Here is a 14,256-nt window from a genome sequence, read left to right on the forward strand (position 1 = left end):
AGGTAGGTGGCCTGGAAGGAGACCAAGGTCTTATTTTTCCTCTAGACTGTTTCACTGCATGGAGCTGGTAGGTTATTATTATTTATAGCGTACGTCTAAACTGGTTAATCCATTGCAGGTGCAACAACACACACAGGGGAGGAGCGTGTACTCCAGATACTTGGTTTAAAACGATCAGTTCTTTGTGGTTTCTCAAAGCCCTGTCACCAATTCAGGTGAGAAATGATCACCAGCTCCTAGCAGACATCACTGTCCTGTGCAATCTCTCCAGTAGCTGCTGCAGTGATGTGGGCAGCTTTGCTGAGCTGCTGTTGCCACCTGGTGGTGGAGAGCAAAACAGTGCGAAACACGGTCAGTTTAGGTGCTCTCCCATCGGCTGAATAGTATCACGTAGTGATATTGCTTCTGAACAGCCCAGCTGCTGGATTACCAGGGCAAATTTGATTTCTGTAAGTCATTAGCGTCTTATTGTAGTGAAATTAGAAGATGGTTATCAAATGATGACGTTCTGTAGTTAATGTAAGTGACTTAATTGTTCTTTCATTGCATAGTGTTTTATTGCTATCCCTTTACAGGGGGGATGCAGATAAACTGTATTGACAAAGGAAGAAGAGCTCTCTGCTCTTGCTTGTGGCAAAGCCACGCTCTGTATCTGCAGATTTGGTGTCTCTACAAAACACGGGCATCTGCTGGAGCATTGCAGAGCTTCCCAATGTTTTTCAGCTAATTGCTGCCGTGGGTTATTTGCTATGAATCTTTCAGGCAGCACTTAAGAGCTAAGGTCGTTTTGGTGCATGGAAATTGGGTCTGACATACACGAGGGGTCTGACGTAAATGGTTCTTTTGCTGTGTTTTAACAGCCTTGTGCTATGCTGCAGAACCTGTATTTCAGGGAAAAACATTAATCCTCTGAAGCCCCAGGCATTTCCTTGGCATTTTGGCCAGGGAATTGGAAGCCTCATTGGATCGTTTGGAATGAAAGAGAATCACTGCAAAGCAAATGTACTTTGGGCAGCTGTGCTGTCACTGTATCACCTTTGAGTTCCCAAAGAAGCATCCCAGGATCAGTGCAAATGTAACACCCGTGAGGTCTCTCTGCACCCAGCAGAACGTGCTCCAACCCACCAGCAGGGCAGCATCTTCCTGTTAGATGCTCTGCTGCAGGAGGCCATTCTGCCTACAAAGCATCATTATTCTGTTAACTTGCCATCCTGTATTGTTACGGAGGCTCATTTGATTTCTAGGCTGATTAGCGGTAATCACAGTTATGCCTAGAAGCAGTTAAACCAGCAGGAAGCAGAACAGTCTTTTTGTCCCCATCAGTTTTTAACAGTTTCATTTATTAGTATTTCATGAAATGGAATCCAAATGTCACGTGTAATTGCTTTCTTATTCTTCTTCCCACTTTGTACATGCTTGATCCCTTCAGTGCCTGCAGGATGAGCTGTTTAATGGCAGTATGAGGCACATGGGAAAGCATAACGCATTTCCAAACCATGAGAGTAGAAGATATATTTTGGAGGGCATCCTAAAGCCAGTGATGGCATTGTTATCCCAGCTCTGTTCCCTCCCCCTTTCCCGTCAGGTCCTGGACTTCTAGGAATCAAAACTTGAGGTGCTCAAAACCTCCTTAGTGTTCTGATAGTGCTTTGGATCTCAGAGCACGGGGAAGTGAAAAGCTGCTTCTTTGGGTTTAAGCACTTGGAGATTAAACCAAGGAACATTAATAATATTTATCTTCAGAGGAAAATGAATGATGGCTCGCTCTCAGGTTGGTTTATTTTCACTAGTCACTTCAGAGAAGTGCTCTGATAACTCCAGTGCTGTGCCTTCCTGCCTCTCTTTAGGCTGGAATCTGTACAAGAAGTGTAGCAGAGAAGAGGAATGTGTCCGAGCACTCGATGGAGGTAAATCCTAACAGCAACACTGAGTAAATGAAGAATGGCATCACTAAAATCAGCTCGCACCCACTGTCTTAACAGTATCGTATTCAGGCTCCTCACATTAGTGGGAATGTTCACGTTGGGCGGACAGATTGAATCCATTATTTTCATTTAGATAGTTTTGTTGAGAGCCCTGAAAGCGTAAAGGAACCAGAATCACACCCAATATATTTTAATTGGAGTTTTCTTTTAAGATGATCATTGTAACGTGCATTTTGCATAGACCCATAACGGTTTTAGTATTGAGGCATATAATTAGACACACAAGTAATGAGAAATAGTGCAATTAGGATGAAAAAAATATTTCCTTGTGCTCTTGAGTTATTTTATAGTTAGAAACCTATTAACTTTTTATTAGGTGAACCCTACACAAAACGCTGATGTTATATTTATGAAGAGGCATCTTAAATTAGTATTTATAAGTAAGTTATCCTAGAAGATGCTAATTAGTTATTCAAATCAGACTAGGCTGCAAGTCATAGTCCGGGTGCAGTCAATGAGGGGAGTGGATTAAAGCAATTAGTTCGCTCTTTGTTTCCTGCTGTCATGTAAATACACATAAACTTCTTTTTAGGGCGATGGCTTGAAAACAGCCATGAAAGTCCTTTTGACATTCATGGGCTCAGGATGTGCTCTGTTCCGTGGGGCAACATTGAGCTCAGCTGGTTGCTTGTGATGGGGTGGTGCTGTAGGTTCTTTATTTGTTCTCTTTATTTTACTTTCAGATTCAGAAGGTTAATAGTGACAGTAATCCACAGGAGTATTCGTAGTGATGATAATATATGGGAAAATGCGATTACATTACTGACCCTGGGGGTGTTCAAGGAATGACTGGATGTTGTGTTGAGGGCCATGGTTTAGTGGGAGCTATTGGTGAACAGTTGGACTGGATGATTTTTTATGTCTTTTCCAACCTTGGTGATTCTACGATTCTAATTCCTTGCATCTTTCTTTGTAATGTCAAATTAGCTCTTTTCTGACTGCAGCCTTCTGTGTACAGAAAGAAGCCACGCATTTAACTATGATAGAGAAGGCAGAGGGAGAATAACTAATTCCTACTGTGTGTGAGCATACCAACCATTTTAGTGTTCAACAGTGATCTTCCCTTTATTTCCTTTTTGGTCGGGCTACTGAATGAAGTATAAATGTATTGAGGAGAGATGAGGGCCGTAGGGTCCTTGTTGACAGTTGAAGCATCCTTTGTACAGGGTTTCTGTTGTGTTTCCATGTAACCATGTAAGCTTTTGCTTAAACACTTTTTTATGCTGTTTAGCATCAGTTTAAGAAGCATAACTTGGTTAATTTCAAATTACTGTCAGCGTTAAGAGTACTTGGCAAAACCTCAGCTGAAGCACAATAAATTACCTTGTTCTGCCTTGAATCTTTTTATTATTGAATCAAGAATTGCTCTCAAATACAGTAAATCAGCCTAATTCTGTTTGATGTCATTGTTAACATTCTTCTCCAGAAACATTAAGCAATTCTAACCAGCGTTTTTAGACTTTTAAAGTGTGTGCTGTGATTCAAAGCTCATTGAGTTACATCTCATGGAAAAAAAGCTGGGTTTGAGAAAGTTTGAGCTTATTAGGTGACTTTCTGTGCATCCTAGCATGGCATGGATAGATTTGATACCATTTGAAACCATATTTCTGACCTCTGAAGATGGCAGTGGAGTTTCCAAAGGAAAAGAGTGTACTGGCATCTGGACTCTTGGCCAGCAGAATAGGGTTGTGTGGATGGAGGTTTGTTGTGTTTGACTCATGGAATGACATAGAAATGAGGAGATTTATGTGTCTTCTGTGCCTTATATCACCTCTAGAACAATAATGCTTTTTAGAGTAACTGGATGTCAGTGCCATTCTTCAGAATCTTGTTTCATTACTTGGTTAAACTTCATCAGATCTCCAGGACTTGGTCCTTCCTCTGAGCTTGGGAAACAGTGCAAGGCGGCATATCAGGGTCATGCAGATTGATAGCAGTGGAGCTGGGTGCATGAGTTGGGATTACATTTAGAAAGTCATCATCCAAAGAGAACTACTGGAGTAGAATCCCGAGAGGGCTTTCTTGGCAAAGTTGCCCTTATGTTGCCATGTCCAGTTGGAAGGATCTTGTTTTTCAGTTGCTATGGCTCTCTAGTCATGATGTGTTAGGGCAGAAGCTAGGAAGGAAGCGCCTGGCAGGACTCTGCCTTGTGCTTAAAAAGCAAAAGTAACAGTAAGTACAAGTGTGACTTCGTTTGATGGCTGTGGAGCAAGCTGTTAGCACCCCTATTTTTCATAGACAAACAATGGCTTATTAGTTAGCGGATTTCCCTAAGCGTTCCTTATAGTAAAGTGTTTCACAAACAATGACTGTATGAACTGAATTCATTCATCATGTCTCCAACACCTGTTTCCTCCTGTTAGCAGCACTATTTGCAAAGCAGGGGAGCCAGAACTAAGTCTTATTAGTGCTGGGTATGCTGCACACCCACGTGTTCCTCTGTCACTTGGGCTCACAGTGAATAACAGCACGTTAAAAGGGATATTTGGATGCCAGTTTGAGCTCTAAGCCGTGTCCTTTCATGAAGGGCTAACTTAGATTTAGGTTAACTAATATTTTCTCTATTTCTTCTATTCTGCTGAGGGAGGTGGAGGAAAGGCAGCTCCATTCTTACTTTCTAATAGATGAAATACATTCCAGTTACACCTGGTGATGCTATGGGGATGCTGCAGATCTTCACCCCAAACCGTGAGCTCTGCTGAGGCGTTCTGATAGAATTCTCTCACAAATCCTCTTGGCTTCACATCCATTCATTCAGTCTCATTCATGGCTTTGTCAGCAGGTCATTGTGTGAGCCCAGGGCCCTCCTGGTGACCATACCCCAATGACCTTTCAGCGGGGTGCCTGCTCATGTGGGGGCTGACTGGGAAGGGGATGCTGTGCTTTGGGCTGTGTTGGCGTGAAGGGAAATAACGAGAGTTCTTTATTCTCAGGAAGGGATTTGAGCTTTGCTCCTGTAGTTCGAATGTAACTCGTCGGTGTGAAGCGTTAAACTCTTTCAACGTGTAGCTCTTTCTCCTTGCGCTCCAGCATCCCCAAAGCTGTAACACGCTTAGCAGAGCGGCCGCCCACTGGGTGAAAGCATCGGCTTTCAGCTCCCTCCCGCACCGACTTTCCCAGCGCCCCGTCCCCGCGGAGCCCCTTCCCCATCGAGGAGGGGCTGCGTCCTCCCATAGTGATCTCAGGGCTGGGCTGACCCCGCTCCATGGCCGGCCCCCACCTGCGTGCAGCAGCCGGACCGGGGCTCGTAGCGGGTTCCGCGCTGCCGCAGGTGCTGAGCGGCGGACAATGAGCGCGATGCTGTGGCGTTGGGAGCACAACAACAGCACCATGAAGCTGGTAAGGATTTCCAAACAAAGCCTTTCGCTGCTGGATGGTGAAATTCCGGTTTCTATGGAGACCGCAGGCATTTGGACGGCACTTTTTTTTCCCCCGCGGTTAGAAGCAGGAGCTTTGTCCAGCCCTCCTGGAAGTAAGGAAACAACTGCGCTGGGGCTGCTTGGTGGGAGAGCTCAGCTGGGGCTGCTGCTCCGCAGTTGGTCCTTCAGGCTGCTTTAGGTTCTTCTGCATGTCTGATCTCTGTCGTTACGCTCATTTGTAAGCCAGATCCGAACCCCAGGTATCGTGGATCGCTCTCTCCTCTCCTCCTGTTGTCTGTCTCTTCTGCACTTTCTTCCTGTAAAGTTCCCCCTGTCTTTCGGTTGTTACAGCTCTGATCTGAAATGCACGTGGGAGACAGGGCTGCCCGGTACCTCTTGGTATCAGCCTATTGCGATCGTTACAACGTGCAATTGTTTAACAACCTGTTCTGTTCATAGCACAGCGTTGCTTTACTCCTCCTCCAGTATATACTCCTCCATGACTCATTCAGAGGAGTGACAGCCAACTATCACACAGCTGCCATCCTCCCATACACCAAAGTCCTTTCCTTCAGGGCTCTGTTCCATCCTTATGCCCCCCAGCTTGTACTGACAGCAAGGGTTGCCATGGCCCAGTTGCAAGACAGAGCTATCTCTTCCTTTTTGTAGAAGAGAGGGATAGATGCAGATGGTGAGAGCTTGATGGGATGTGACATGGAGGGGTTTTCTTTTAGAAACCCATGTCATACCTTATGGTTGCAACCTACTGATTAATGTAATGTTGTCATTGTGTTCATAGACCCGGGCTGAGAAGGGTGGTGGGCATAGTGATATAATTCTCAAGCCATTTTTGTTTTGTTTTCTAAATAATAAAGACCCTTTAATGTCACATTGAAGGTAGAGCGATTGGAGGATTGGCTTAACAATAATGTGAATGGGGCCATGTGTTGGGTTCAATGTGGTGTCAGCTGTTCATTGCTGATCTTTGACTGGTTAATTTAATGTTCTCTGACATTTGCTCACTGTTGTGGGTTGGTTTTTTTTTTTTGCTGACAAGTGATTGCTGATGAATTGACTGATTAGAGAATAAGGGACACTCAAGATAGCACAAAGCTGTGCACAACACATTTAGGGGCCCACGGGTCATTTGCTAAATAATGGAAAGGAGAGGGTTGTTTTTAAACCTGTGTTAAGATTACAGGTTTATTACGTTGTTAGACATCTGCTTTAATGGTTAGACACAACTGATGCTAATGGTGTTTAATGTTGTGGTGGGGGTGGGTGCTGGTGCCAGTGATAGTATAAGCTTGGCTTTGCTAGCATTGAATTGATAGGCTCTGGATCAGGCTGAATCAACATTATCCTGATCAGATTCTTTTTGTGGCTGAGGTTGCTTCAGGGTGACCTCATGACTGGAAGTTTGAAAGTGCAAGATTGATGGCAATGTAATGTTAGGTGTAAATTGAGTAAGTACACACACACAGGCTATAGATGGGACTGTGAAAAACCTGTTCTAGAGGGTGGTGTCCTTGCCTATAGCAGAGCATTGGAACTAGATGATCTTAAAGGATCGTTACAATAGATCCTTATATCGAGAACGCTCCAAGCCCTTTAAATGGAAGCAGGAGGAACTAAGCTGAAAGCAGAGTCATCGCTGACAATTAAATTGAGGAGGTTAGCAGCCAGTAGAAGACTCGGTTAGATTTCTATCAGTGAAACAGATGCCCAACTGCAAGACGATTACATTAGGTTTATTATATTTGTGGAAATTAATTCAGCACTTTATTTTTTGTTGGTGGTGGTGGGGGAAAAAAGAACTCATAAGATTTGGTAGCCTCTCAGCAGGAGCAATTTATGCAGAGCATCATATTCTTCGGTGTAAAATACAGTGAAGCCCTTGGGACTGCGGAGTGGGCTGAGGGCTTTTTGCTGTCTCCAAATGAGCTGGTAGGCAAAGCAATGTAGTAAATGGCAGAAGGAAACAGAAATGCTGCCACCTATGGGTAACCGGTTGGTAGTATTTTCATATATAAGGGTGTTATCTGCAGGGTTGGCAGAAAGATTTGGGGCCACATGTCTGCCTGTCTACACAAGTATATACGTATATATTCCTTCTGGCTTATGGGAAGCAGGGCTGGGGGCAAGGAGCTGCAGTGGGACGTAGCTGAGATAGAAATCTGACTACATGCCTGCGTGACCTGGGCTAAAATTAACCCCAGCAGCCTCTCATGCCTCCCCGTGCCTCATCGTTTGGCTGCAGACCATATGAGTAGGAAGCCTGAGCTGGGCTCCAGCAGCATGCTTTATGTTCATGATGCCAGTAAGCAGTATGAACTTGCAGGTCCCTGCTCGTGGGAGAAGTAAATTTTCCTGTGACCATTACAAAACAGTAAGCAGATCCTGGCTCCTTAACCACAGCAGCCTCTCAGCAGCGCTTCGGCTTCAGCCTCAGATGTGATTTTTCCTTTTCTTCCTCAGCTTCTTAGGACTTGCAGTTGTTTTTCTTCGGAGCACAAATCTGTCACCTCTTCAGATAAGCCCTTTTCTGTTGCTATTTGTGTGTGGCAGTAGGTGTAGCCAGGGTGATTTCATGTATGAGAGCTGTGACAGGGGGGAATAGCTTGGTGTGCGCCTTAGGTGACATCATAGCAAAACAATATGTGGCTAAAAAATCAGGGCTTTGGTTTCTCTTGTTCTCTGAGGTCAATTGCTTTCCCTTTGCCTGAGTGGGTTTTCCCATTGGAGCCAAGCAGGACTTGGGTTGAGCGATCAGCTCCATCGCCAACCTGCTTCACCTTTGAATGTGCCCTTCTGGACTCACTTTGGGAGTTCTCAAAGATGTGAATGCAATCCAGTTTTGTGGATTCATGATTTAAAGCGTGGTGCAAGGTGGGGAAGGAGCGCTTGGGGTGGGGATGCAGCTTGCAAGGGCTATGAATGGGGTGGTTTGTGGGCAATAGGAGTATTGAGAGCAGATTTCCCCCTTATTTTTAATTCTAGACAGCAGTCATCTGTGTGAGTATAGCTCTGCCCAGCTGGGAATGGGGCTTTAAAGAGAAGGAAAGCAGTTCTGGGGGTGTTTGCTTAAATACCCATTTCTCTATTTAACTTCATGGGCTAGTTAATGTGTATAAGTGTCCCGTAAAGCATAATAGGCAGTGGAATACCTCCCGCAGGCTGGCTAATAATTCAAAGCTGTTCCAACAAACATTTAGTTCCACTTGAAAAAGTACAAGCTGCCCCCGTGTCCCCAGTAAGGAGCTGAGGTCTGCATTTGTCGCAGCTTTGTTCCCAGTAGCTGATGGTAACTGGAAAGCTGCAGCACTTTCATTAAGCATTGGTATTTTAATGGCATCGTGTCAGATAGTAATTACTGGCTAATATAGTGTTGGAGCACAGCAAAGAGTGGCGTGAGGCTGCAAGTCCTGTTAGGAGCCCAAAGCTGGGATTCTGCAGGTTGATTTGTTCTATAGTTTTTACTGCTTTTTTTCCATGTACAGCATTGCCATTAGGATCATCTTGGTATGCTGTGCCTATTTATAGGGCGTTTTCACCCTGTGAACTTCAGTTTGCAACAGCGGAGGCACTGTCCTGTTGGATGTCATTGCAGTCTGTGTCTGTTTAGTTAGGAGCTGCCATGGTGTGTTGAATGACGCTGCCCAGCACCTGGGTGCAATGGGTGTTGGGCCCCCATCACTGGGACAGGTGGCTGCAGGAGGGATCTCTGTCATTTGAGGTCCCAGCATTACCTATAAGGCTCTACATTCAAACCTCATGAATAATAATAATAATAATAATAACATTTGGTTTAAATTTGTTGCCAGATAATTGGATTTCTAAGATTACAAAGTGCCAAGGAAAAATGATCTGTTTGCAGGAAATACCGGGGAGCACTGAAAATCCATGCATGGAGATAGGAGTAGATGAATGGAAAGTTTCTCAGCAGTGTTTTCCCACTTGTTATTATTGCTTTCCCAATTATTTGCCTGGTTTTGAACACTAAAAAACACGATGTCCTTTGAAGCCTGTTTCGCGTGTCTAGAAATAGCAGCCATTGTATGTTTATTATTTTTCACTCTGTATGGAAGAGGACAAAGAAACACGAGGAATCACATTTATGTAGTGCATTACAAAGCCTGAACAACAAACAGGTTTTGAAAACATCCTGGGAAGTTTCCATCGTTAACTTAATATCTGCTGTATAAATGAGCATGGAAATGGAAAGCTGCTGCAGTAGGCATTGGTAGCATTGCATCCACGTGGGTGCTTTAGCACTTAGAAAGAGGCAGCCCGGGGAGCTGAGGGAAAAGTGCCTGTTTTGTTTGTCTCAATCTTTTTCCTGTTATAGAAAATGTTTTCTTGCAGAAGGAGGTAGGGAACACAATGGCTGGGTTGTGTGCAGGGCTTGTTTCCTTGTGCTTCTTGCTGGAGAAGTCCCTCAGGTGCACTCAGCTTGGATTTCATTCACATGGTTCCAATGAGGCATCCCAGTAAGGTTTGCTTTTCAGATCCGTGCACTGATGGATGCCCCACTGACCTGAAGGTGGGACTAGGGAATAAACAGTGGAAAATATCATCATAAAGGTTGGGAAAGACCTCTAAGACCCCCAGGTCCAACCCCAACCCACCCTGTCATGCCCACTGAGCACATCCCTCAGTGCCACATCTCAGCCCTGGAACTGTAATGTCTTTGTATTTAAAGGTACAATCCTGCTGTGTAGTGAGTTTCTTTAGTTCTTTATAATATAGATTGTATTAAGAAGTCTTCAATTGCATCCTACGCTTAGCAACAGGACTTAGTTCTTAAGCGGAATTCCTGCTTGAGTGTTTTTCCTCCTCCTTTTAGATAACCTACCCTGGAAAGGTTTTATGAGCTTCCTGGTGACCTTGGCCAGGCTGTGCCAGTGTGTAGCGAGCAGCTCTTAATGAGAATTAAAGAGGTTTTGACTTGACTGCTTTGTTTGCATAGTTTTCAGATAATACCTTTTAAAATAAAGCCCAGCAGCTAGAAGTTTGCACGAGAGATTGCAATCAATCCAGCAGGCCTGTTTCACCTGCGAGATGGAGCTTACTGAAACTGATAGCTTTTAAGGCTTGTTGGCTAACACAGCAGCAGAGTTACCTTACAATGGAAATGCTTTGTGCCTGGTGTGTACCAGCAGTGGCTCCTGGAGGAGGATCTTGAAAACTTCTCTATAACAGGTACAAAGAAGGAGCGATAAAGCTGTTGTTTCAGCTTAACCTTACAGTGTGGAACACAGTGTGATGGTCCACACAGGCTGTGACAGGTTTAGAAGTTTACTGTAGCCTTATGTGAGCTTTGATGTCAGAGTGCTGAATAGGAAAAGCCTCACTATAGTAAGCTGAATACTTGATTTGCACAATGTCTTGAATTTTAATGGCGTTGACTTGTTTCAAACGGCCAAAAAGCAGCTCTTTCAGATCAGCCTCTCAGACTGGGAGGGACACAAAGAACTCGTTTTTTTTTTTAAGGTTGATTTTATGACCAACAAATTCTTTTGTTTGCTTGTTTCCCTCCTAATAGATTTACACGGATTGGGCTAATCACTATCTGGCAAAATCCGGCCACAAGAGATTGATAAAGGATCTGCAGCAAGATGTGACTGATGGAGTCTTACTAGCCGAAATCATCCAGGTTGTAGGTGAGTGATTTTCTCTCTTTGTGCCAGCTCTCTTTTTGTACCAGCTAACATAGAAATACTCTGCCTTATCTTCTATGTAAACACAGCCTGGGGCTGGGGGGAGGATCCATTGAACTGCCTGGAATTATGCGGATAATTTGTCTTCAGAGACGTTGCTAATTAATTTGATACAGCCTTGTCCTGAAGGATAGCAGAGAAATCTTTGACATTGCTGATAAAATCTTCTGACACAGCAATATCAATACGTGCAGCTAAAAAGAAGCTGATGAGGTTTGGTTTTTTTCTGCCAGGATGATGTTAGACTTCACTACACCTATTTCTGACACTTCTTTGTTGTTAGTTGTAATACAGCACGAGGTTCACGCTGGGATCCTTCCACCTAATCGTGCACCCCAACAGAACAAAGGCACATCCCTTATATACATTTGGGTACACTATGCCTATGTGCTTGGAGAGAGGTCTGCAGTGGTCATGAGACCTCAACCCCACCTCTCCCATTCACATGTTAGTTAACATGGGGCTAATCTCCCTTTTAGCAGGCTGGCTAGATACAATTTTCAGGATGCCACTAAAATACAAAATTAGCCGTGCTGACATCAATAGTTGCCTGCTGTGTTGAACCTTCTGCTTCCAGCTGAGTTCAGATCATCCATATATACAGCTAGGAAATGGGAAGGAGTACCATGTTTATGTGGAAGAAGAACAAAATATAATGGTTTTTCTAATGAGGAAGGTCATTTATCAATAGGACGTATCTCAGATAGGAGCTCAGTTCTGCAAAGCCTTTACTTCGCTTGGTTTGCACTAATATTAGTAGATAATGAAGGTCTGAAACAATTTTCTACACGGGCCCCATGTAAAGCTTCATATTCTTCTTCCCTTGGGCCCGCATCGTTCATTAGTTCCTTCAGAGAGTCATCCATCTGGTATTTGGGATGCCACAAAACACATGCATGGGCCAATGGAGATTGACAGAATTAGAAAGCCTGCTAATGGGAATTAGGACGACCATTGTTAGAAGCAAACTGACAGATTTGAGATGCAAATGAAGAAGACAGCAGTGAAGTAACAAGACATCAGCGCATGCATATTTATGTGTATTTGAGGAGCTGTAAACGAGCTAGTTCCCTGATTTAAGGTACAAATCTGTAAACACTGTTCGGTGATGAAATCGTGAGGCATCCCTCCAATTACTCCAATAGAGCTATACTGGAATACAACAACGAAAAGGTTTCATTTCTATATGATATGGAGCAGCAGTAACTCTGTGTAGCATTCTCCAGACCTGTCAGGCGTCTGCAGATGTACCAAACCAGGCCAACCATTGACTGTGTGTTGAAAGGCATTCACTCAGAACAATGCTGCTCTCTGTATCTATTTCCTTATGTCTGCTTAACAGGGAAAATAGTTGGGAACTCAGCTGCAGTTTAGGTGTTCATTCCCTTCATCCATACCTCGCCATGCTGTGCTAACACTGATAAAGAGTCTGTTTGCCTGAGATGTGTAGGAATGCCACCATCAAAACGGCTGTGCCAAGTATTGAGGAATAGAACTGTTTTGTTTGTGAAAAGAAACATGCAGATTACAACCTCTAAAATTATCGGTAAATTTGATTCACCTTTACATGTTTAAACCATTCAGAGCTCTGCCTTGTGGCTCATGTTTGGGATTAAACACGACACTGTAACAGGTGAAGGTTTTCATGTTTGGAGGATGCTTTGCATGTGAAGGAAAGTTCACATTTAAAGGAACTCAGCTGAATCCTTCAAGTGAAGAAAAAGTCGTTTGTATCTGATGTGTCTGGCCATAGACACCGCATCTTATTGTCACAGATGGTGACAGCTTTCACACATGGAAGCAGTTTCAACTGTAACTTGCAAAATGCAGTGTTTTTTCTAACAAACAAGACTATGTAGTAGGAAAGCATCCATGTAGGAGATCGCTTTTACTGTTGTGCTCTGCCCTTTTCTGTGTAAAACCATCCATGAAGATGCTCACTCCTTTTTGCCATCTGAGTGTGCAGAGGTTACCCAAAGTCATCAGGATTGATTTGAGTTCAGATATTAAAGAGGCTTTTTCTTATGCTCTCATCTGAGATTTACGCTGCAGGTGTTGAACCTTGAAGTGTCAGTTCCAAAACTGATAGTGAGGATGTGCTAAAACTAATCCAGACTGGTAGGATTTTTCCTGCTGATGCATATGAAACATCATGGGATATTTAAACTGATTAGACGTGATCCAAGTCAGATCGGATAGAAAAGCTGCGCCTTTATAAAGAGGAACGCAGGCGTGGAGTTACTGTTAAATACTAACTCAGCTAACTAAAAGTAGTCACAGTTAGAAATGAAATGTGTACCAGCAATGCATCTCATCATAAATGGGAGCCTGGCAGCTGACTGGCCGATGAATTTAAACAATTCTTTGCTATGTTTAATGGCACAGATTCCTTTTCGCTTCATTTTCATAGGCTGCTGGCTTGTAGTTTCATAATGTGCCTATTGTAAAAAATGCATAAAACCAATTATTTTCCATGCTTTGATTCAGACCCTGTTAGTGAAAGCCCAGTGTCACTCATTACTCTGTTTATTATAGACTACAGCTGGTTTCTTCTGGCTTAACACAACCCTCAATCTGTGTATAAATTGGAAAAGTCTGAAAATGCTTAAAAGCAGCTGAACCCATTTCACTGTATTGATATAATTGGATTGCTCTGGTTTTGTGCAAGCTGTGTGCCAAGGAAGAGGTGGGGAATATTGCGAAGCCCCCAGTCTGGTACTGGGAACAAGGCGTACTCCTTGTGTTCTGGTAGCACATGTTTTCACAGTCATGGTGTAAACGGCCTGGTGGTCCTGACAGCCATTTTGTATGGCTCTCAGTCACGTTAAACCTTGCCAAAGCAATGCCCATACAGAGTGTTGTTGAGGATGAACAGCTTTTGGTTATTGGGGCAAACCTGGGGCTCGTTGTAGGCCCAGAGGAGGGATCAGGAGGGAAAGAAAAAGAGGCATTGGTGGTGTTCCACAGGCTTGCATTCAGTTTGGCGCAAATCCTCCAACATTTTACCTGCCTGTGATTATGAATTTACATCTTGCTGAAGGCTGAGATGCAGTTTCAGGCCTTTGTGATCGCCTGTGACTTCCATCTGATACGAGCTGATACGCTATTTGTGCATGGCACTGAGCAACAGGAGCTGTGTGAGCTGCCCATCGATCTCAGCCAGCAAGCTGTGCTTTTGCAGCTGTGAAGTTT

General features: G+C 43.9%; 1 protein-coding gene across 14 annotated transcripts in view; it reads left to right on the forward strand.

Moving 5' to 3' along the window:
* Nucleotides 1–14,256, forward strand: part of NAV2 (neuron navigator 2) — a 181,250-nt gene that overhangs the window by 70,957 nt on the left and 96,037 nt on the right. For 12 of the 14 annotated variants that reach the window (XM_015863388.1, XM_015863389.1, XM_015863390.1 and 9 more), the window contains one exon: nucleotides 10,890–11,007. In XM_015863388.1, the coding sequence (XP_015718874.1) occupies nucleotides 10,890–11,007 (118 nt within the window). Of the gene's footprint in view, nucleotides 1–5,267; nucleotides 5,325–9,161; nucleotides 10,547–10,889; nucleotides 11,008–14,256 lie in introns of those variants that run through there. The other 2 variants (XM_032445168.1, XM_015863392.2) reach the window with 2 other exon arrangements.

This window comes from Coturnix japonica, chromosome 5 (assembly GCF_001577835.2).
Source record: "Coturnix japonica isolate 7356 chromosome 5, Coturnix japonica 2.1, whole genome shotgun sequence".
Lineage (NCBI taxonomy): Eukaryota > Metazoa > Chordata > Aves > Galliformes > Phasianidae > Coturnix > Coturnix japonica.